We start from the raw sequence: 25,218 nt of genomic DNA on the forward strand, positions 1-25,218 counted from the left end.
GAATCTGCCTTGCAATCTGTCTGCTTTCGTAGTAATTTTCGATATTCTTACCGATCAGTAATGGACTTCATCATACATCACCATCTCTCATGACCCCAGCGTGTGTACCTCGTGTGTTACATTCCTTCTGGATTTATATTAAATATCTTCCAGACTCTTCTCGCCAGAACTGCTGCTCAGATAGTGTGGAAGTAAGATTGTCTCAGCTAGGCACAATCGTTGTAATAGTGTGGGGCAGCGGGCGAATTAAAAGAAATAAATCTAAAAAAGACTTCGCCGTTTGCAAAAGCCTGAAAACCATTTTTGCGGTCAGACAGAAAGCGATGGAGAACATACTACCCGTAACTTCCAGTCTTCAAATCCACATTATTCTTGTGCTCACTGAAAGAAAATATTCCTACTTGCAATTTACTCAGGGGGAACAGGAACTATGACTATAAATAAACGTTTTGAGTTCTAACTGATAGATATATTCTGTAGAAGTTCACACGCACAAACATAATAATATTGCTAATAATAACAATAAAAGCCACTGTCCCTCTGGCTGTATTAATATACAGTATGGGCGCAACGGACCGCTGAACGGAACATCTGCCTTCGACTGCTCAAGGCACAGGTAGCAGCACTTAAATGCCCCCTTTCTCGGACATGTATTAATTAATAACTCCGTCGTTTAACAATTTACAATCTTTTCAGTTTTTACATGAATGAAGTTAACTTGGCTTTGGTTACTGAAAAAGTTTTAGCTCGACTGTATTAAACTTTGTCGGCTAGAATTTTTAGAACGGAACCAACAGTAGAAAATTACCTCTGAGCTGTCTCTTCAAGATTCCCTTTAATGATTGTTATTTATATTGAAGTCTTGAAATTTGGTACAGCCGCATTTTTCATCAATGTAATCGAGTCTTTTAGTTAGAACTTTCTATAACAAGTACAGATGATAACTAATCTATTGTGAATAAGGACGTTTATGTTCCAAATTTAGTTTTTAGTTAGTAAGTTGAAAACTAATAGAGGTAGCTTAATGGAGTCACATAGTTAATGATTTTATATCAAACCGAGGGGTTACTTACGAATTTTCATCTTTTCGAGTCTAATATTTAGCGCCTTCAAATTTTCGTAAAAATGCTGAATTTGACCAAAATATTGCTCCGATCAACTTGAGACTTGTAACATTTGATTGTGACGTACATTTGCTCTCTCTGAACAATTTGTAGCTTTCTAGCTGCATTATTTAGCGCAGCGTATTTTTTGTCTTAAAATAATTTATTTAGTGAAACATATTCATTAGATCAGTGAGACTTCACAATGTTAACATTACTATACTGAAACATACATTGACAAAGTTTGGAAAAGTTATTTTAATTTTTAATTTCACTCTTAGATTGTGGCGCAATACTTTGTATGCTACGTGCAGGCACGTTATGACGACGTGGTGCTCGTAGCAGTGAACAGACGTAAGTTCCGGCACACTCGCTCTCCCCTGTATCTCTCACAATGATACGGCGCTTGTTTCGCTACAATGGGTACATATTTGCTGAGTTTTTAACATCGAAGGACGTAAGTCCTGTATTAGCTACTGCGTTACCATAGCAGAGATTAAAATATACTCATTTCTATTAAACATGGATGCAAATTCGTTACTGATTTCAAGAGGAATTCATCGAAATCTTTCAGTTAATTGAGTCGATATACACAGCGACCTTTCTATCGTAGGGATCATTCCGAGCATTACGAGAAAAACTTTGAATGGAAACATTCCTCTATTTATTAAGCAGTTACTCACGAATTCCGAGTGACAGGTCTGGGCACTGACATTGAGCTTCGACGATCTTAAAATGTCTTGCCCTAACTCGCTGAATATGTTCCACGTCACACCCGTAGTCTCTCTCTTAAACTTCTCCTGGCTTGGGGAGAATAGCAGTAACGAGAGTAGCCTGGTGTGTAGATAGAATCGAAACTATGGAGCATTACTTAGGAATCGAATTTGTCATGTAAACATGAGATGGAAAGCTTGCATCAATGTGGGTCTGGAAACGCTAGTTTCCGAGCTCCGATACATGTTTTCCTGAGTCCAGCTATGTAAATGAACTTCCCAATGTTGTGCAAAAGCAATAACATTGTCACTAACTTCTCCTGGCCCGACCGGTTAGCCGTGCGGTCTCACGCGCGGCTTTCCGGATTGGCAAGGAGCGCTTGGTCCCCGGCACGAATCCGCCCGGCGGACTTGAGTCGAGGTCTGGTGCGCCGGCCAGTCTGTGGATGGTTTTTAGGCGGTTTTCCATCTGCCTCGGCGAATGCGGGCTGGTTCCCCTTATTCCGCCTCAGCTTCACTATATCGGAGATTGCTGCGCAAACAAGTTCTCCGCGTACGCGTACACCACCATTACTCTACCACACAAACATAGGGGTGTGGGTTTACACTCGTCTTGGTGTGAGACGTTCCCTGGGAGGGGGGGGGGGGGGATGGGTCCACCGAGGGCCGAACCGCACAATAACCCCGGGGTTCGATGGGGGGCGGTGGTGCGGTGAAGTGGACTGCGGCAGTTGTCGTGGGTTGTGGGCCACTGCGGCTGCGGCGGGGACAGAGCCCCTCCTCGTTTCTAGGCCCCCGGTTAACATACGAAAATGGTTCAAATGGCTCTGAGCACTATGGGACTCAACTGCTGAGGTCATTAGTCCCCTAGAACTTAGAACTAGTTAAACCTAACTAACCTAAGGACATCACACATATCCATGCCCGAGGCAGGATTCGAACCTGCGACCGTAGCGGTCTTGCGGTTCCAGACTGCAGCGCCTTTAACCGCACGGCCACTTCGGCCGGCGTTAACATACGATGCAATAAATTTCTCCTGGTGAACATTGCACCTCTTGTAGGAGCCACGATAATAGGTGGCCACAGTTTTGCGTATCTCCACAGACCGCTTGCTGCACCAGGCAGCAAGTCCCACCTCCTGGGAGACCTCTAGTCTTTGTTTTGACCGTGTCTTTCAGATGTAGCAGTGACTGTCACTTCTCAGTGTTTGATCTACAGGAGTATGATGAATCAGCAGTTGACGTTTATAATCCCAAAACACTGTCGTCCTCAACTTTCCTGCAGAAGTTCAGCTTTTGAAATTTTTTGCTGTAGGCGAAGATGGACGTTTCCACACCACGCTCTGCTGTTTACGGTGTGCTTCGTAGCGATGAACCCATGTCTCATCAACTGTTACTGTGCGACTGAGAAAGTCTTCTCCTTCCTTTTCAAAATGCCTTAAATGTGATTTCATCATCTCCAAACATCTTGTTTGTGTTTGCCTGTCAGTTAACGCGGTGCCCAGCGAGTGCAAACCTTGTGACAATTTAGAGATTCGTGGACGATTGTAACTGCTGAATCGTGGCTAACAATCATTTCACGCAAAATACCATCTGTTCTGGCACACCATTCGCTCAGCTGTCTCAATTTCCCGGTCCGTTTACGAAATAGATGGCCTACTCGAACGCTCTACGTCGCAATCACACAAACGTCCATTTTCAAAGTTATTTAGCCACTTTTAAATTTTTCATTCATTATGTTATACAGCTGCATTCCATGAATAATCTCCGAAGCCTTAGTGCCTTCATGGTGCAGAAAACGAAACAGTTCTTTCCTTTTTTTTAGTGCATACGGACTATAAATTCCTGTCTTGCAATCACGATGAATACAGTTTCCAATGGAACTGGGCATTGTGTTATTTTATTTAGACGTAAAAATTTAATTTATCGTACATTCTTAGTAGTTGACGAAAATTTATCAGTTGTATTGACGTAGTATGTCTGCAGTTTAGTTACTTCCGTTTGGATAGACACATATTATTCATACAGGACCAGAATTATATATTAATTTAACTATTTACTCCAAACATTTCAGTAATAATTATTCTGAATACAAGGCTTTCATGTTACGTCTTTTTATAAATATCTCATATTTAAAAAACAATATTTCTAACAAATGTAGAAGCATTACATCATCACGTAATGATAATTATCGCGTACACTTTCTGTCTTTGTTTGCGATCTCATATTTGAAAATTTGTTTTATTCGAAAGTTTGTTCACCATACTCACTTTCCCACTTTTTCTAAACCTCATATTTTGGCTATTTGATGTAAAATAGCGAAGCCATTATTCATTTTTTACTTTAGAAAACTTTGGAGATTAATTTTTGTCCGTAAAACAAAATAATTAAAATGTAATTAATTTCATTATTTTCACGTAAGAAATTGATTTGAGATCAACTGAAGTCAAAACAAAAAATAATATATAATTATATTTATAATAAAAACGTGAACAGGAATACATAAATCTCTAATAACACACAAAATTGGAAGGATGCTTATTACTGTAAAATATTTACATTTAAAACTGCAAAACTGTAGGGCACTCAGTTTTCGAAAGTGCTACCTTTTAAACTCACGCCATGTGGAAATACTACATAGTTGTCGGTTTCTAGGCTCAGTGTGGAAACGATGTGCTTGTCTTGCACTTCGGTTTATTTGATGTTTGTGGTCTTGCCGAATTCGACAGCAGTGCAATTTTGTGATAAAAATCATACGATACTTTTTGGGAGAAATAAATCGAAATATGATATAACAGAAGATGTTTGAACATTATTGGCAAATGGCGTTGAAAAATTTGAACACGAACTTCCACGTAAAATGATACCCCTGAGCGACAAAATTCGCAGGGAGTTTGAGATAAACAGTTTTTAAAAAAATATTATACTACTCATTTGTATGATTCTTATAATGCAAGCATGGAAATGGTATAGTCAGGACAGTTTTGTGTGAAGAAGCATTGTTTCGCTCTTGCATGTCAAACTGCTATTCCCATTAGAATTCCTTTGAAATTGAAGATATACAGTTTTGATGAGAGTACGACAAGATCTTTTGGCAGTTATTCACTGAACCAGCACAGCTAACGCTCAAGAACAGCAATAAGATTAAGTCACGCCATTGCTGAGACAGTGCTGTCAATCTATGGAGCAGAAAATACAGGGTGTCCCACTCAGACCTCCCTGATTTCAAAGACCCAGGAAAAAAACCACAGTACATACGACAATGAAAAATGAACCAAATTGTGGAGCATCTCAAAGAATTTATTTATTTATCATCAATACACCTCTACATGTGAACCCTTTGTAGCCTGAAGAATATCGTGTCTATATTCAATTTCTTGGCAAGTTCTCTGTAACATTTCCTCTGTTATTGTTGCAATCGCATTAGTGATACGATGTCGCAACGTAAGAATATCGTCCACTTTGGTAGCATATACGCCGTCCTTCACGAATCCCCACATGAAGAAATCAAGTGGCGAAATATCGAGTAAACATGGTGGCTAGGCAATGGGCCCTCCGCGTCCGATCCAACGACTGGGAAATTTCCTATGCAGGAACTTGCGAACAGCCGTCGACCAATGCGGCGGAGCTCCATATTGTCGAAAAATGATGCTGGGTTGCGAGTCTTGTATCTGAGGGTACACAAACTGCTCCTACATGTCCAGATACACTGACCCACTGACTGTTTGTTCCGCAAAGAAGATCGGTCCAACAGTCCTGCAGTGCATTAGCCCGCACCAGACGTTTAGTTTAGGGCTATTACGAATATGTTCAATGACTACGTGCGGATTTTGCGAACCCCAAATCCGGACAATATGCCTATTAACCCTTGCAGAATTTGCACTTTGTAAGCACACATACGAAGACGCTGGTGAACTACAAGATGCAGTGTTGATCGAGGTGCATCAAGTTGCCTATGACGAATTGACTTACGTGGGCTTCTGAGAAATGTTTGTCTGATGTCCTCAAATGGCTCTGAGCACTATGGGACTTAACTTCTGAGGTCATCAGTCCCCAAGAACTTAGAACTACTTAAACCTAACTAACCTAAGGACATCACAAACATCCATGCCGGAAGCAGGATTCGAACCTGCCACCGCAGCGGTCGCGCGGTTCCAGACTGTAGCGCCAAGAACCGCTCGGCCACTCCGGCCTTCTGTCTGATGTCCTCCACTGTCTCTTCTGAAACTCCGTAACGTGCACCGCCAGAATGTTCCATAACACACCCTGTTGCCAGAAACTCCCTATACCATTCGTTAATTGTTTTCACATCAGGTGGACCACATTCATACACACGACGATGATTTCTTTGCACAGTAATGGGCGATTTTGTTTCTGCAAACCTCACTACTGCTTGAGCGCGCTACTGTGGAGTCGCCATTTTCCCTTCATGCGACCATGCTGCACTCTGGCAACGATACTTGGCACGTATGACACAGGAATATAAATTCTTTGAGGTGCTCTACAATGTGATGCTTTTTTCGCAGTCGTATCTACTGTGGTTTTTCTCTCGTGGGTCCTTTAAATAAGGAAGGTTTGAGTGGAACACCCTGTAAGTTATCTTTTCTTACTGACTTACCATCGTCGAATCAGATGCCTAGGTCACAAGTGAGTCTATCATGTAATCGCACAAGGCACTACACTCAAAAGCTTGAAAACTGCACGTGAATTCGTTTGGGCCTCTTAAAGCGCAGTTGGTGCGGTGCGGTACTCACCGGTGGCCTGGTCCCTCTGATCGCGTCCGAAGGGCAGCAGCAGCCGCAGCGGCAGCTCAGACGACGCCAGGGGCTCGGGCAGCTCGTGGTCGGCGCGCACCTGCTGCAGGCACACGTGCACGCCGGCGTCGCTCTCGCACTCTGAGCGAGGCCACGTCCACACCTGCGGCACGCACAGCTCCGTCTCAGCCTCACTCCCTCACTCGCTACCTTCTCCTTTCCTCCTCCAAGCTCGCTCTCTGCTACCTCTCTCCCTCTTCCTCATCTTCCTCCTCCTCCTCCTCCTCTTCCTCCTCCTTCCGTCACCTCTCCTCTGTTTCCTTCCACCTTTTTCCATCTCAGAAAGCCTCCTGTGCAACTCCCTGTTTCTTTCCTGTACTTTCCCCGCCTCTCCTCTAGTTCTCCATTCCCTCCCTCATCCTCCAATGCTTCCGCCCCCCCCCCCTTTTCTCTGCCACGTGCGCACCTGACACAAGCGTTTCTCTCCATCAACCTCACTCTCCCGCTCACCCGTTTCACCTCTCTTTATCAACGCTCGCTCTCTGCTACATCTCTCTCTCTCGCCCTTTTACTCAGCTTCCTCTGCCTTCCATTTCTTCTTCCCTATTCCACTTCCCTATCTCTGAAAGCATTGTGAGCATTTCCCTGTCTCCTTCCTGTCGTTCTCCCACCTCTCCATCTCTTCCCTATCTGTCCAGTATCTTTCTCCACCTCTATCTTTCCTCTTTCTCACCTATTCTTCTCTCTTTCTCCTCCTTCAGCATCTACTCTCACTCTCACACCCACTCTCACTCTCCCCCTTCCAGCTCTTTGGATCTGCTCTTCCACACACCATTCGCTTTCCTCCTACACTCTTCCTTGTATCTCTACATCTCCCTCTCCTGCACTCCCTACCTATTGCCCTTCTCTATCTACCTCTCTTTCCATTAATCTCCCCATTACACTATCACATTCTCGAATTAGTAAAGAAGATACTTTAATTGAACGTAATTAATTTGCATGTTTGAGTTTTGGTAATCGGAGTGGCCACAAGAAACTCGCATCAGAAAATACGATTTCTGTAATTTGTTAGGAAAAAGTTAGCACTACAACTTGGTGAAAAGCAGAATCATTACAGTTGAAAAAAGCAGGCGAATAGCAGAAGATTACAGTCGATATGATTACTGTTAAACTTGTCATGACGAAACCGAAGATCCTGGACGAAAGGCTACATTCTTTGCCCACTTCAAAAGTGCTGTCGATGGCAGCTTGTAGCACTTCTGCGGAACGAGTTATACACACATCAAAAAAAGTTTTGCATCATCCCGGTTCCCAGAACTTCTGAAGATAGACGTTTAAATGTTCAGAGATGTCACTACACCCACCCAAAGATGTAAACAACCATGCATGAGCAGCGCCTATTAGACGGAGGAGGCCCGACAGCCGATCAGTTCCAGTCAGTCCGTCAGGAAGGAGGTACATGCTCGTATTGTCTGTAGTTCAATCATGCCTAGACGGTCAATAACGCGGTTCGATCGCGTCCGCATTTTGTTACTTTGTGCCAGGAAGCGGTCTCAACAAGGGAAGTGCCCAGGCGAGTCGGAGTGAATCAAAGCGACGTTGTTCGGACATGGATGAGATACAGGGAGACAGGAACTGTCGATGACATGCCTCACTTAGGCCACCCAAGGTCTACTACTGCATTGGATGACCGCTACCTACGGGTTATGCCTTGGAGCGACCCTGACAGCAATGCCACCATGTTGAATAATGCTTTTCGTGCAGCACAGGACGTCGTGTTACAACTCAGATTGTGCGCAACAGGCTGCATGATGCGCAACTTCACTCCCGACATCCATGGCGAGGTCCATCTTTGCAACCACGGCACAGATGGGCCAGCAACATGCCGATTGTACCGCTCAGAATTGGCATCACGTTCTCTTCACCAATGAGTGTCGCATATGCCTTTTACCAGACAATCCTCAGAGACGTGCTTGAAGGCAACCCGGTCAGGCTGAACGCCTTACGCACACTGACCAGCGAGAGCAGCAAGGTGGAGGTTCCCTGCTGTTTTGGGGTGGCATTATGTGGGGCCGACGTACGCCACTGGTGGGCATGGAAGGAGCCCCAACGGCTGTACGATACGTGAATGCCATCCTCCGGCTAATAGTGCAACCATACCGGCAGCATATTGGCGAGGCATTCGTCTTCACAGACGACAATTCGCGCCCCCATCGTGCACGTCTTGTGAATGACTTCTTTCTGAATAACGACATCGCTCGACTAGAGTGTCCACTGTGTTCTCCAGACATGAACCCAATCGAACATGCCTGGGATAGATTGGAAAGGGCTGTTTATGGACGACGTGACTCACCAACCACTCTGAGATCCACGCCGAATCGCCGTTGAGGAGTGCTATCTGGACCAACAGTGCGTTGATGAACTTGTGGGTGTTAGAGGTGCCTGTGTGTACAGCAATCTGGACCACCACCTCTGAAGGTCTCACTGTATGGTGGTACAACATGCAGTGTGTTGTTTTCATGAGCAATAAAAAGGTCGGAAATGATGTTTATGTTGATCTCTATTCCAATGTTCATTACAGGTTCCGAAACTCTCGAACCGAGGTGATGCAAAACTTTTTTTGATGTGTGTAGTTTTACCCTCACCGGAAGTGATAGAGGAGAACCATATGAGAAACAGAGAGTTCACCAAATCGGCACCACCAAAGGAAAACTGGAAGGCAGTTTAGGACTTAACATCTCGACGACGAGATCATTAGAGATGGAGTGTCGCATGAATTCGAGGAGGACACGAAAGCAAATGCGTCTTATCGTTTCCAAAGCAACCATCCCAGTATATATATTAAACGATTTAGAGAAAGCATGGAAAATCTAAACCAGAATAATCAGGTGATTGTTGAACCATCGCTCTCCCGACAGCGAGACCAGTCTTACCACTACGTTCTCTCATTGCCACATACAGTATGAGTAGAACTTACAAATCTGCAGGAGGGCAAAGAAACTAGTTCTGTTCATAGTAATGAGTAACGCTACTGTTCTAACCTCACTTGTAGACTGCAGGAAGTAGATTTTCGACCTGCTGTGCAACGTTGCCTACAGACACACAGACGACTGTCCCACCAAGAAAACTGAAAAGAAGATGATGACTCTCACCAGTGCAACAAATGGCTCTGAGCACTATGGGACTTAACAGCTGAGGTCATCAGTCCCCTAGAACTTAGAACTACTTAATCCTAACTAACCTAAGGACATCACACACATCCATGTCCGAGGCAGGATTCGGACCTGCGACCATAGCAGTCGCGCGGTACCGGACTGAAGGGCCTAGAACCGCACGGCCACCGAGGCCGGCCCAGTGCAACAGCCTTGCCATGCAACGTCGATTACGTTTTTGAAATGGAAAAGCCATTTAATGGATTTATAGGGGACGATCTATGGAGATTTGCGTTTCAGTTGTCAGAGTGGAAAAAAATACCGCATCGTTTTAATACATAGTCTAAGATAGCAGGCAAAGACAGTACCTCAACGGCTGGAGGGCAATCTTTTAAGAAGATCAAAGTAGACTAGTTTTTGATATCCTTAAAATATTACATGAAAAATAATTTAATCCTGTTCGTCGTATTTGTAATGGGTCTGACATCGATGACAGCTCAGTCGGAAAACAGCAGAGTAGTTGCGCTTAAAGGAAGGCGCCAAGCCAGTGGCGTTCCTTCGGCCAAAAGAGGGTAGCTGTCTAATTTCTGTGTGTGTATATCCGCAATGGGCACTTTATTCCGTTACCCTGGAAAAAGTGATCATTATACGCTAAAGCGCCAAAGGAACTGGTATAGTCATGAGTACTGAAATACAGAGATACGTAAACAGGCAGAACATGGCGCGCCGGCCGCGGTGGTCTAGCGGTTCTAGGCGCGCAGTCCGGAACCGCGCGACTGCTACGGTCGCAGGTTCGAATCCTGCCTCGGGCATGGATATGTGTGATGTCCTTAGGTTAGTTAGGTTTAAGTAGTTCAAGTTCTAGGGGACTGATGACCACAGTAGTTAAGTCCCATAGTGCTCAGAGCCATTTTTTGAGAACATGGCGCTGCGGTAGGCAATACCTATATAAGACAACAAGTGTCTGGCGCAGTTGTTAGATCGGTTACTGCTGCTACAATGGCAGGTTATCAAGATTTACCAGAGTTTGAACGTGGTGTTACAGTCAGTGCACGAGCGATGGGACACAGCATCTCCGAGGTAGTTATGAAGTGGGGATTTTCCCGTACGACCATCTCACGAGTGTACTGTGAATATCAGGAATCCGGTAAAACACCAAATCTCCGACATCGCTGCGGCCGGAAAAAGATTCTGCAAGAACGGGCCCAACGACGACTGAAGAGAATGGTTCAACGTGACACAAATGCAACCCTTCCGCAAATTGCTGCAGATTTCAATGCTGGGTCGTCAACCAGTCAGCATGCGAACCGTTCAACGAAACATCATCGATATGGGCTTTCGCAGCCGAAGGTCCTCTCATGTACCCTTGATGACTGCGCGACACAAAGCTTTACACTCGCCTGGGCCCGTCAACACCGACACTGCTCTGTTGATGACTGGAAACATGTTGCCTGGTCGAACGAGTCTCGCTTCAAATTGGATCGAGCTGATGTCGTGTGCAGGTATGGAGACAACCTAGTGAATCCATGGATCCTACATGAGCTGGTGGAGGATGGGACGCTTGATACGTCTAGATACGACTGACAGGTGATACGTACGTAAGCATCCTGCATGATCACTTGCATCCATTCGTGTCCATTGTGTATTACGACGGACGTGGGCAATTCCAGCAGGACAAAGCGACATCCCACACGTCCAGAACTGCTACAGAGTGGATCCAGGAACACTCTGCTGATGTAAAACGCTACCGCTGGCCACCAAACTCCCCAGACGTGAACATTATTGAGCATATCTGGGATGCCTTGCAACGTGCTATTCAGAAGAGATTCCACCCTCTTGAACTCTTACGTATTTATGGACAGCCCTGCAGGATTCATGGTGTCAATTCCTTCCGGCACTACTTCAGACATTAGTCGAGCCCATGCCACGTCGTGTTGCGGCACTAGCGCGTGCTCGCGGCGGCCCTACACGATATTAGGGAGGGGTACCAGTTTCTTTGGCTCTTCAGAAAAATTCGTATACGTCCTACTCATTAAACATTTTTTTACTTGTAAATATTCTACATCTACATTCTACATTTATACTCCGCAAGCCACCCAACGGTGTGTGGCGGAGGGCACTTTACGTGCCACTGTCATTATCTCACTTTTCTGTTCCAGTCGCGTATGGTTCGCGGGAAGAACGACTGCCGGAAAGCCTCCGTGCGCGCTCGAATCTCTCTAATTTTACGTTCGTGATCTCCTCGGGAGGCATAAGTATGGGGAAGCAATATATTCGATACCTCATCCAGAAACGCACCCTCTCGAAACCTGGACAGCAAGCTACACCGCGATGCAGAGCGCCTCTCTTGCAGTCTGCCACTTGAGTTTGTTAAACATCTCCGTAACGCTATCACGGTTACCAAGTAACCCTGTGACGAAACGCGCCGCTCTTCTTTGGATCTTCTCTATCTCCTCCGTCAACCCGATCTGGTACGGATCCCACACTGATCATCAATACTCAAGTATAGGTCGAACGAGTGTTTTGTAAGCCACCTCCTTTGTTGATGGACTACATTTTCTAAGGACTCTCCCAATGAATCTCAACTTGGCACTCGCCTTACCAACAATTAATTTTATATGATCATTCAACTTCAAATCGTTCCGTACGCATACTCCCAGATATTTTACAGAAGTAACTGCTACCAGTGTTTGTTCCGCTATCATATAATCATACAATAAAGGATCCTTCTTTCTATGTATTCGCAATACATTACATTTGTCTATGTTAAGGGTCAGTTGCCACTCCCTGCACCAAGTGCCTATCCGCTGCAGATCTTCCTGCATTTCGCTACAATTTTCTAATGCTGCAACTTCTCTGTATACTACAGCATCATCCGCGAAAAGCCGCATGGAACTTCCGACACTATCTACTAGGTCATTTATATATATTGTGAAAAGCAATGGTCCCATAACACTCCCCTGTGGCACGCCAGAGGTTACTTTAACGTCTGTAGACGTCTCTCAATTGATAACAACATGCTGTGTTCTGTTTGCTAAAAACTCTTCAATCCAGCCACACAGCTGGTCTGATATTCCGTAGGCTCTTACTTTGTTTATCAGCCGACAGTGCGGAACTGTATCGAACGCCTTCCGGAAGTCAAGGAAAATGGCATCTACCTGAGAGCCTGTATGTGATATTTTCTGGGTCTCATGAACAAATAAAGCGAATTGGGTCTCACACGATCGCTGTTTCTGGAATCCATGTTGATTCCTACAGAGTAGATTCTGGGTTTCCAGAAACGACATGATACGCGAGCAAAACACATGTTCTAAAATTCTACAGCAGATCGACGTCAGAGATATAGGTCTATAGTTTTGCGCATCTGCTCGACGACCCTTCTTGAAGACTGGAACTACCTGTGCTCTTTTCCAATCATTTGGAACCTTTCGTTCCTCTAGAGACTTGCGGTACACGGCTGTTAGAAGGGGCGCAAGTTCTTTCGCGTACTCTGTGTAGAATCGAATTGGTATCCCGTCAGGTCCAGTGGACTTTCCTCTGTCTGAGGAAGGTTCATTTGAGCGCACATTCCGCTGCAGAGTGAAAATTTCATTTGGACCTTATACGTTGTACAGTCACTTTATGGACGTATGTATGTATGTATGTATGTATGCTGTCTATTCCTTGGACACTTATTTCGATGTCAGCCATTTTTTCGTTCGTGCGATGATTCAGTGTGATACGTTATACATTGAAACTTCCTGGCAGATTAGAACTATGTACCAGACCGAGACTAGAACTCGGGACCTTTGCCTTTCGCTGGCAAGTGTTCTAGCGGCACAGTTTAATCAGCCAGGAAATTTTATATCAGCGCACGGTCCGCTCGTGAGCGAAAATCTCATTCTGGAAACATCCCCCAGGCTGTGGCTAAGCCATGTCTCAGCAATATCCTTTCTTCCAGGAGCGCTAGCAGCGAGTTTCGCAGGAGAGCTTCTGTGAAGTTTGGAAAGAAGGCGATGAGGTACTGGCAGAATTAAAGCTGTGAGGGCGGGTCGTGAGTCTTGCTTGGGTAGCTCAGTCGGTAGAGCATTTGCCCTCGAAAGGCAAATGTCCCTAGTTCGAGTCTCGGTCCGGCACACAGTTTTAACCTTCCAGGAAGGTTCATTTGAGCGCACACTCCGCTGCAGAGTGAAAATTTCATTCTGGACCTTATACGTTGTACAGTCACTTTATGGACGTATACATGTATGTATGTATGTATGTACTAGTGTGTCTATGTATCACATGTTCTCCTAAACCACTGGACCGATTTCAGCCAAACTTGGTACACATATCCCTTGTTGTCAGACAACAATGTCTGTGGGGGTAGGAACCACCTACCTGTCACAGTTCAGGAGATATGACGTCATAAGCAAAGAGATGTGCTACTTACTATGTTCGCAATAAATTTCGCAGACAGGATCCACGTGTGCCGCTAAACGCACCTACAAAACTATGTCAGACGTCATAAACTGCTGCATTGTGCGTGGCGTTTAAATTTATTATTTCTTAGAAAATTATTGTATTCGCAAGATATTTGGTAGACGGTATCCACATACGCCGCTGAATCTACCTCCACAAATATATCATTGCACGATAGATAGTTCAAGAGATATTTTGTAATAAACACTGAGAGCGTGAAAAAAAATGTTGACTCTTGCATGAAGTTTCAAACATTTATTCTCTACTAGTAGACTAGGACACACTTACAGTCGAGTCGACTTAAGGAAATCTCTGACCCTGGCAGGCGCTTTGGACAGCTTTAAACTGCGGACCGGGAACGGCTATAGGTGGAAACAGTAATCGTCTATGACGAGGCATTACCATAAAGAGTTTACAAAAACTCGTTGTAGACACGCGAAGCAGCTGCGCACAGTTGCCTGGACATGTAACTAGAAATATTGTTTAATATACAGTTCTAATTTAAATAAACATTACAGAGAATTTGTATTTTGCATTCTACGTTTCTTAATTTCGATACATTTGTTCATAATGCATAATTCTTTGTACGACTGTACCATAATTTAAAAGGTGTTTTCACGAATACATGGAAACGAAATGTTCTAGATATTATATTACGCAGTTCAGTTTTTGTCTTCGTTTCTAACATAAAATTGAAAAAATATCGAGTTTGTCAGTATTAATCGTAAATTTGGGACGGTTCGTAGCCTGAACTTCGCATAAAAATAGTTTATTATTTATTACGAGATCAGTAAAGGTTTTTCTGAATGTACATAGCGTACGCTGAACAAACTCTGATGAGACAAGAAAGTGAACCGTTGCAACGATAATCTGACGGAACTACTGGCAAAAAAAGTGCAAATACGATTAGCGAACCGACACAACGAAAAAGTCAGGAAACTCGTTATGCATTCCTTTCAGACAGATGGCAAAGCGCATCACGAATAACAAATGTCAATACTGAAACAAGAAAAAAGAATTATATCGTGAATAAAATCAAGCTACTTTCAGACATTGCAACTTACGCTACCTACTGCAGCGCAATGCAAAGTAATCTAACTCGTATTTGAGATAACGGCGATACAGAACTAGGTTTTCATGATTTTCCTAAATCGGTTGAGACGAATTCTGGAATGGTTCCTTCGAAAGGAGACGGTTGATAGCCGTTCTCAATCTGAGCTTGCGCTCTAATGACCTCTCCTTTCTTTCGGTTTATGATAAGGACAATGAATAAATCAAATATCCTGCAATCGGGTTTTACCGTTTTACGCAGATAATACGTTATGAACAAAAATTTCCACTGTACTGTTTTGATATAACCTCCGCAGTACGACAGCAGCCGTCTTTTTGTGATTGACAGATGGAAGGGCCGGATAGTGATGGCGGTTATCGCTGAAACAAACAGTTCTCGCTTGTTGTTGTGGTCTTCAGCCCAGAGACCGGTTTGATGCAGCTCTCCATGCTAATCTATCCTGTGCAAGCTTCTTCATCTCCAAATACACTCCTGGAAATGGAAAAAAGAACACATTGACACCGGTGTGTCAGACCCACCATACTTGCTCCGGACACTGCGAGAGGGCTGTACAAGCAATGATCACACGCACGGCACAGCGGACACACCAGGAACCGCGGTGTTGGCCGTCGAATGGCGCTAGCTGCGCAACATTTGTGCACCGCCGCCGTCAGTGTCAGCCAGTTTGCCGTGGCATACGGAGCTCCATCGCAGTCTTTAACACTGGTAGCATGCCGCGACAGCGTGGACGTGAACCGTATGTGCAGTTGACGGACTTTGAGCGAGGGCGTATAGTGGGCATGCGGGAGGCCGGGTGGACGTACCGCCGAATTGCTCAACACGTGGGGCGTGAGGTCTCCACAGTACATCGATGTTGTTGCCAGTGGTCGGCGGAAGGTGCACGTGCCCGTCGACCTGGGACCGGACCGCAGCGACGCACGGATGCACGCCAAGACCGTAGGATCCTACGCAGTGCCGTAGGGGACCGCACCGCCACTTCCCAGCGAATTAGGGACACTGTTGCTCCTGGGGTATCGGCGAGGACCATTCGCAACCGTCTCCATGAAGCTGGGCTACGGTCCCGCACACTGTTAGGCCGTCTTCCGCTCACGCCCCAACATCGTGCAGCCCGCCTCCAGTGGTGTCGCGACAGGCGTGAATGGAGGGACGAATGGAGACGTGTCGTCTTCAGCGATGAGAGTCGCTTCTGCCTTGGTGCCAATGATGGTCGTATGCGTGTTTGGCGCCGTGCAGGTGAGCGCCACAATCAGGACTGCATACGACCGAGGCACACAGGGCCAACACCCGGCATCATGGTGTGGGGAGCCATCTCCTACACTGGCCGTACACCACTGGTGATCGTCGAGGGGACACTGAATAGTGCACGGTACATCCAAACCGTCATCGAACCCATCGTTCTACCATTCCTAGACCGGCAAGGGAACTTGCTGTTCCAACAGGACAATGCACGTCCGCATGTATCCCGTGTCACTCAACGTGCTCTAGAGGGTGTAAGTCAACTACCCTGGTCAGCAAGATCTCCCGATCTGTCCCCTATTGAGCATGTTTGGGACTGGATGAAGCGTCGTCTCACGCGGTCTGCACGTCCAGCACGAACGCTGGTCCAACTGAGGCGCCAGGTGGAAATGGCATGGCAAGCCGTTCCACAGGACTACATCCAGCATCTCTACGATCGTCTCCATGGGAGAATAGCAGCCTGCATTGCTGCGAAAGGTGGATATACACTGTACTAGTGCCGACATTGTGCACGCTCTGTTGCCTGTGTCTATGTGCCTGTGGTTCTGTCAGTGTGATCATGTGATGTATCTGACCCCAGGAATGTGTCAATAAAGTTTCCCCTTCCTGGGACAATGAATTCACGGTGTTCTTATTTCAATTTCCAGGAGTGTACCTACTGCAACCTACATCCTTCTGAATCTGCTTAGTGTATTCATCTCTTTGTCTTCCTCTACGAGTTTTGCCCTCCACGTTGCCCTCCAGTACTAAACTGGTGATCCCTTGATGCCTCAGAACATGTCCTACCAACCGATACCTTCTTCTACTCAAATTGTGCTACAAATTCCTCTTCTCCCCAATTCTGTTCAGTACCGCCTCGTTAGTTACGTGATCTACCCATCTAATCTTCAGCATTCTTCTGCAGCACCACATTTGGAAAGCTTCTATTCTCTTCTTGTCTAAACTATTTGTCGTCCATGTTTAACTTCCATACATGGCTACACTCCACACAAATACTTTCAGGAAAGACTTCCAAACACTAAATCTATACTCGATGTTAACAAATTTCTGTTCCAGAAACGCTTTTATTTCCATAGCCAGTCTACATTTTATATCCTCTCTAGTTCGACCATCATCAGTTATTTTGCTCCCCAAAAAGCAAAACTCATTTACTACTTTAAGTGTCTCATTTCCTAATCTAATTCCCCCAGCATCACCAGATTTAATTCGACTACACTTCATTTTCCTCGTTCTTCTTTTGTTGATGTTGATCTTATATCCTCCTTTCAGGACACTGTCCATTCCGTTCAACTGCTCTTCCATGTCCTTTGCTGTCTCTGACAGAATTACAATGTCATCGGCAAAACTCAAAGTTTTTATTTTTTCTCCATGGATTTTAATTCCTGCTCCAAATTTTTCTTTTGTTACCTTTACTGTTTGCTCAATATACAGATTGAATAACATTGGTGATAGGCTACAACCCTGTCTCACTTCCTTCTCAACCACTGCTTCCCTTCCCTGCCCCTCGACTCTTATAACGGCCACCTGGTTTCTGTAACAAATTGAAAATAGCCTTTCGCTCCCTGTATTTGACCCCTGCCACCTTCAGAATTTGTAAGAGGGTACTCCAGTCAAAACTGTCAGAAGCTTTCACGAATAAAAATGCTATAAACGTAGGTTTGCCTATCCTTAATCTACTATACCTTCTAAGATAATTCGTAGTCAGTATTGGCTCACGTGTTCCAACATTTCTACGGAATCCAAACTGACATTCCCCAAGGTCGGCTTCTACCAGTTTTTCCATTCGTTTGTAAAGAATTCGTGTTATTATTTTTCAGCCGTGACTTATTAAACTGATAGTTCGATAATTTTCACACCTGTCAACAACTGCTTTCCTTGGGATTGGAATGATGTCGTTAGTTTTTCGACGTCCGTTTTTACCTGGGTGTTAAAACGGCTAGAAATAACCGGTTTCTGAAATAGCGATTTTCAGTTACGTATTCCTATTATTTCCTGTAATAAATGTAGAAACCGAATAAAGACTGAAAAATTTGATTCCTTCAGATTCAAGATACATCGTATCAAAATATTAAATGGACAAATAGAAGATGACTTACTTTGTCCACCATTCTCTGCTTTTCTAAAAAAATGATTCGTGGCTGAATACCACAAAAAATCCCCCGTAGAGTCCTACTGATTCTAATTTTTTGATACTCTGCTCAAAAATAGTGTTATAATCGACGATCGTGCCACTATCTGGACATTACGGAAGGGTGAAAAATGAGGTTGAAAAAGTCTATTTTTCATGTTGATTTGTCCATTTTCAAAAGCTACAAGCAAATAAAGGCATATTATGTAAACTCAGGCAACAGATTAGCTAGGTTCTATTTTTATTGTAAGCTATAAATGAGTTATTAAGTTTTAAGTTTTCTCCTTATATGATGTAAGTTTGTCGTGGCTCCTCCAGTTCTTCATTGTTTTTAAAGCAAATGGGTCATTGTACTTCATCGCTGTCGCACTTCGCAAAATGCTTCCAGACTAGGGATGGTACTATTCTGTTATGCAACTGAAGTCCGATGACAACAGTGAGAAAACTACATATAGACCCGATCAGATGGGACAATATTGCACACTTCACTTCATGTACAGTTGTACCATACAATAGGCCATGCCACATGGTAACAGGTAGGTTACTGTCTCGGGAATGCTATACCAATCCTGAGGCCACGTTTTTGTTGCTCGTTTCTTTCGGCATTGTTATTAAAGTAGCACTGATCATGTTTCCCATTTTACATAATAATGCAGTTTTTTCAAGACAATGAAAATTTTACGAATAAAAATTATTTGCTTTTTAAAAAAGGTTTATACAAATGTGTCATGTCTGTTCTTTCAGACATGTCTGAATGAACAGACCCCATGCATTCACATAATTGATTCGCCCACATGGGCAATGGACCCACCTTCGTCTGTGCAGATGAACATGTCCGACCTCCTGTGGGAATCTCAGAGTAGCAAGCATGGAGGAAATGTACAGGGGCTGAGGATAGGTGGCACTCAGTGCGAATGTGGGTCAGCTGTGAGGCGTGCTGAGATAGTCCGTGCAATTGTGGCAACACTGTGTGCTGGATGGCGCAGTAATTAATACATCTGCCTAGTTGTAAGGTGGTAGCTTGAATGAATGTTAATTTCGCACCTTACATGAGATTTTATATGGCTTAACAAGTAGAAAGATATGTCACCTGGCATACTTCAGCGATAGTGAGCAGATTTGCCTATCAAAATGTACAGTATGTAATGCAGAGGGGTGACACTCGATTCGATGATATTAACACACCAAACCCAAATCCTGCATGTCAATGGGCGAAAGGTGAAAAAAGCTGCTGGAAGAAACGTTTTAGTTTGGGGGCAGATGCGAGTTGCGCCATCACGGCCCGCATACAATGGAAGGATTCTAAGAGAGGTTGGTGACCCACAGCGAGAGAGACTACGAACGTGCCAGGCAATACACCGAGGGGAACAGGTAGCGGTCCAGCGCTGCTTGCGACGGAGAAATTCTTTAGAAAACTGCGTTGGGGATTATCCACATGGATACAAAGAGACTAGTGATGCAGTTGATCACGTGAAAGGCCCACGGCATGCTCGTGATGTACGCGTGTAACATTTAGGCGTCAGGAGCGGGCACAAAATGTCCGACTGGCTGAAATAAACTCGGAAGGAGAAAAAAGGGGCGATGTTGCCACGCTATTTAAAGGTAGGCCCTTTGCGATTGGCAGAGGTGGTTTCCGCAAGGTGAAAGGAACGCTCCCATGGGTCTGAAAAAGCAGTGACGTGAAGCACGAAAGGACACAGGTGGGGGACAGTTTGTTACGAAAGAGACAATACCGCGAATTTCGAGGACTCCTCTGAACCAGCGTCAAATGTAGAACAGGACGCATCACGCTCTGTACGACGCCAAAAGAGGAATTTTGTGTGACCACTGCGTTCATTTTGGCTGACATTCAGCTAGAAATTAGCTGAAGAGTCGTTGAGCTCCGATAGCGGATAAACGAAAGAACCACGTAGTTAATTGTTCTTGCGAGAACTGAGAGGGCATTGAAGCATACGCGCTGCTCCATCTATGCATGTGTATATCGCCATATTTTCCAGAGTAGGGATGAGTGCAAGTTTTCTCGCCTAAAGAGAAACATAGGACAGTTTCAGGTGACAAAATCAGTAAATATTTTGATTAGCTTCTTATAGGATTTTTAGAGGGCGAGAGCAGCCATGCAGCCGACAGTACGTCACAGCTAAGAGTAAATGCTGCTGGTAGACGTACAAAATTATTGTATCACTAGCTTGCGTCCACTGTGAACTCGAGCAAACTTGAGTAATCTTTTGCTCATCTTGTCTCAAAAACTAACCATTCTCTGTAGACTTGATTGTCATCCTAAATAGTACCAAACTTGGAACCGGAATCAGATGATCTGTCATAATGTCGGCCAACTTCACTGTCTAGAAGTAATAAAAATTTTGTAGAGAATTTATTTAAATCTGATACTGTTGTGTTCAGTGTTATTTCTGCTAAACATGACTTAATGCGTTATATTGACAACTATCCTGAAATGGTCATGTCACAAGTTGTGTAAACTAGTGTGCTTCTTTGACAATAATAGAGAAATTAAACCAATTTTACAGCTAAACACCAATGTGCTCTGTCATAGAATAAGGGTCCACTCCTACCTTCAGTCATTTATTCTACTGACGCTAACGCACTCACAGGGTGTTTTTGTGTTTTTGCTGTCGGTGCATACTTTGATTCCGCATAATGTCCCGATGCAGCTGATGCCAGTAACCCCCTTTCCTCCCCCCCCCCCCCCCCCTCCAGCGTCAATTTACATATAAAAAGGTTTACTTAAAACGAAAAAAAAATTCCACTACTGCTATGGCTAACAGATTATTAGTAACAAGTAACACACACTTGTTAGCCTACAAGTGAGATCAAAGCAATACCGAAAAATATCCAGATCTAAAATACCGGTATCGGTTTTAAATAATCTGTTTTTCCCATCACTGGTGTCGGATGTCAGTGTTGCCGGCCAAAACTGCTGGCACTTGCGAAGCAGGCAGCACAGCGAGCACATCAAATTCGAGGAAGAACCGATCCGCTGCCTGCTGGTTCATACCACTCTACCCCCTAAAGGTCAGTCGCAAAGCTACTTGTTTCCGATAGTGATCACAATCGTATAAAATTTGAGGAAATGTCGTTTTTCGCGCATTAGACTGTAATTATTACTTATTTCCCGCTGCTGGATAGTCTCGGCTGTTATACTATTTTCGAGGGGTAGTTGACGTGCATGAACACAAACCAACAACATGTCCAGCCATTTGCGTATAGCTGGGAAACGTGAAACTTACGACAAGTATTATTCCTTTTTTAAGCGTGACTGCTTGTCGTAAGTTTTGTATTTGCCGCCCTGTACTAGGATTTGGAGAGCCTGATGGTTTGTGCTCGTGCATGTCAAATACCGCTTGAAAATATGATGGGAAGTCGTCGACAGGTATATGAGTAACTCCAAGGCTACCTCAAGAACGTCTGCGGAGACCCTTGTTGTTCGTGTTGTATATTAACGAGCTTGCAGACAATGCTAACAGTAACCTCAAACTTTTCGCAAATCCTGCATTTATCTATGAAGAAAAACTGCGCAATCCCCTCATTTGCTGATAAGATTGCAAAGTGCTGTAAAGACTAACAACTTGCTTTAAATGTTCACACGTCGAAAACTGTGCACCTAGCGGAATAAAGAAAAAGAAAAAAATACTACATTATCAGGAAGTCACAAATGGAATCGGCCAACTCAAACAACAAACAAATACCCGGGTATAACCATCAGTACAGAGCGAGGTGGCGCAGTGGTTAACACACTGGACTTGCATTCTGGAAGACGACGGTTCAATCCCGCGTCCGGCCATCATGATTTAGATTCTTCGTGGTTTACCTAAATCGCTTCAGGCAAATGCCAGGATGGTTCCTTTGACAGGGCACGGCCGACTTCCTTCCCCATCCTTCCCTAATCCAATGAGACCGATGACCTCGCTGTTTGTTCTCTTCCCCCAAATCAATCCAATCGATTAACCATCAGTAGGGAAATGAAATGAAACGGTTAGAAGGGTTCAGTCGTTGATAAAGCAGACTTTAGTTTATTGAACGGATATTAGGGAAATGTAATTAGTCTACTAAGGATATTCCTTACAAAATACCCGTGCGACCCACCCTATACAATTGCTCCAGTGTGTTGGACTAATTGAACGTATACAAAGAAGGGCAGCACAGGTGATCATAGGTTGGTTTTATTCGTGGAAGAACGTCACGGAGGTTCTGAAGAAAGTGAACTAGCAGACGCTTGAAGATAGACACAAATTATCCAAAGAAAGCCTGCTTACAAAATGTCAAGCTCTAAAACGAAACTTCCTGGAAGATTTAAACTGTGTGCCGGACCGAGACTCGAACTCGGGACCTTTGCCTTTCGCGGGCACGTGTTGTACCATCTGCGCTGCCCAAGCACGACTCACGAACCCGTCCTCACAGCTCCAATTCCCCCAGTACCTCGTCTCCTACCTTCCAAACTTAACAGGAGCTCTTCTGCGAACCTTGCAGAACTAGCACTCCTGGAAGAAAGGGTATTGCGGAGACATGTCTTATCCACAGCCTAGGGGATGTTTCCAGAATGAGATTTTCACTCTGCTGCGGAGCGTGCGCTTATATGAAACTTCCTGGCAGATTAAAACTGTGAGAACGGGTCGTCAGTCGTGCTTGGGTACCTCACACGGAAGAGCACTTGTCCGCGAAAGGCAAAGGATCCGACTTCGAGTCTTGGTCTGGCACACAGTTTTGATCTGCCAGGTAGTTTCACATCAGCACACACTCCCCTGCAGAGTGAAAATCTCATTTTCAAGATCTAGGTTTAAATGAGTAATGAAGGAGTACACACTATCTGATCATATTTATCCGGACATGCCTATGTAATGCGGAATCGGCCACTAGATGTCAAGAGAGTTGAACCCACCAGTTTAATAGAAGGTGGGGAGTATTTTCTTGTCAGTAGAGAAACAGTAAAAGCAGAATGGGTCAATGAAGAGAGCTCAGTGTCTCAGAACTTGAACTAGTCGTCGAATGTTACCTGAGTAACAGTCTGCCCCGATAGCTGAATGGTCAGCGTGAGGGATTGCCATCCTACGGGCCCGGGTTCGATTCCCAGCTGGGTTGGGGATTTTCTCCGCTCAGGGACTGGGTGTTGTCTTCATCATCATTTCATCCCCATCCAGCGCGCAGGTCGCCCAATGTGGCGTCGACTGTAAGAAGACCTGCACCAAGGTGGCCGGACCATCCCCGTAAGGGGACTCCCGCCCAATGACGCCAAACGCTCATTTCCATTTACCTGAGTAACAAATCCGTCAGGGACATTTCAACCCTTCTACAGCTACCCAGTCGAATGTTGGACATGTGACTGCGAATTAGAAATGTGAAGAAACGACCACAGCTAAATCAATAGGAGGCAGACTTCATGTTCTGGTGGACAGGAACCATCGCGCATCGTGGAGGGTGTTTGTACAGAATTACATGAAATAAGCGGAAATGATCACTCGTGAGTTCAAGAGTCCTACCAGCAATCTAGCTAAGACAACGACTGTGTGTGGGGAGTTAAAAAGAATGCAGTACAATGGTAGAACAGCTTCTCAAAAGTCACGCATGCCTGCAGTCAGTGCTTAGCGAAGCTTGAGGTGGCCTAAAGAGCGACGTGACTGGACAGCTGATGACTGGAAAAAGAGTGATTTGGAATGATGGATCATGCTATATCCAGTGGCAATCCTACGGAAGGGTTTGGTTTGGCGAATGCCTGGAGAACGTTACCTACCATCATGTGTAGTGTCAACAACAGAGCACGGAGTAGACTGTGTTTTGGGTGTTATCCTCATAATGAGCTTAAGAGAACGCTAAATGCGCAAGGATATTAATACATTTTACAGCACTGTGTGCTGCATACAGCACAGGAACAGTTCGGAGACGATAACTGTATCAGGATTATAATCCATTCTGTCATAAAGCACCATCAGTGAGGCAATGGTTTGTGGACAATATCATTCCTGAAATCGACTGACCTGCCCAGATTTCCGACGGAAACCCAGTGGAACACTAATGGGGTGAGCTGGAACGTCACCTTCGCTCCAAGCCCCAGCGTCAGACATCACTACTTTCTCCGGTTTCGGCTCTTGAGAAAGCCTGGGCTGCCATTCCTCCACAGACATTCAGACACCTGACGAGAGCGTCCATACCAGAATTCAAACTGTCATAAAGGCGAAGGGTGGACACAGCTCATATTAATGTCCACTAACAGGTGTCCGGATACTTTTGACCCTATAGCATACTGAAAGACCTTCACATCAGTCCCATAGGGCTCGCGAAGACAAGATTAGACTAGATAGAACACACGCAAAGGCGTTTAAACAATTATTCTTCATGTGCACCATACAGGAATTGACTGTGATGAAGCCCTAAAAAATACGAGGGTTGTTCGGAAAGTAAGGAATGATCGGGCGCGAAATGGAAACTACAGTGAAAATCAAAACTATTTTCTTTGCACATTTAGCTACACCTTCCAGGTACTTCTCTACATAGTCGCCGCTCCGACTTAGACATTTGTCGGAGCTTTATACCAAATTTCCAACACCATTGTCATTGAAGGCAGCCGCCTGTGGTTTCCGATAATTCTCTACACTGGTCTATAGCGGGTAG

At 44.7% G+C, this 25,218-nt stretch overlaps 1 protein-coding gene across 1 annotated transcript in view; it reads right to left on the reverse strand.

Moving 5' to 3' along the window:
• LOC126474883 (uncharacterized) overlaps positions 1-25,218 on the reverse strand; it is a 409,432-nt gene that overhangs the window by 80,485 nt on the left and 303,729 nt on the right. Inside the window, exon 8 of the mRNA XM_050102374.1 lies at positions 6,570-6,732. Within this exon, the coding sequence (XP_049958331.1) occupies positions 6,570-6,732 (163 nt within the window). The remainder of the gene's footprint in view (positions 1-6,569; positions 6,733-25,218) is intronic.

The sequence above is a fragment of the Schistocerca serialis genome, chromosome 4, assembly GCF_023864345.2.
Source record: "Schistocerca serialis cubense isolate TAMUIC-IGC-003099 chromosome 4, iqSchSeri2.2, whole genome shotgun sequence".
NCBI lineage: Eukaryota > Metazoa > Arthropoda > Insecta > Orthoptera > Acrididae > Schistocerca > Schistocerca serialis.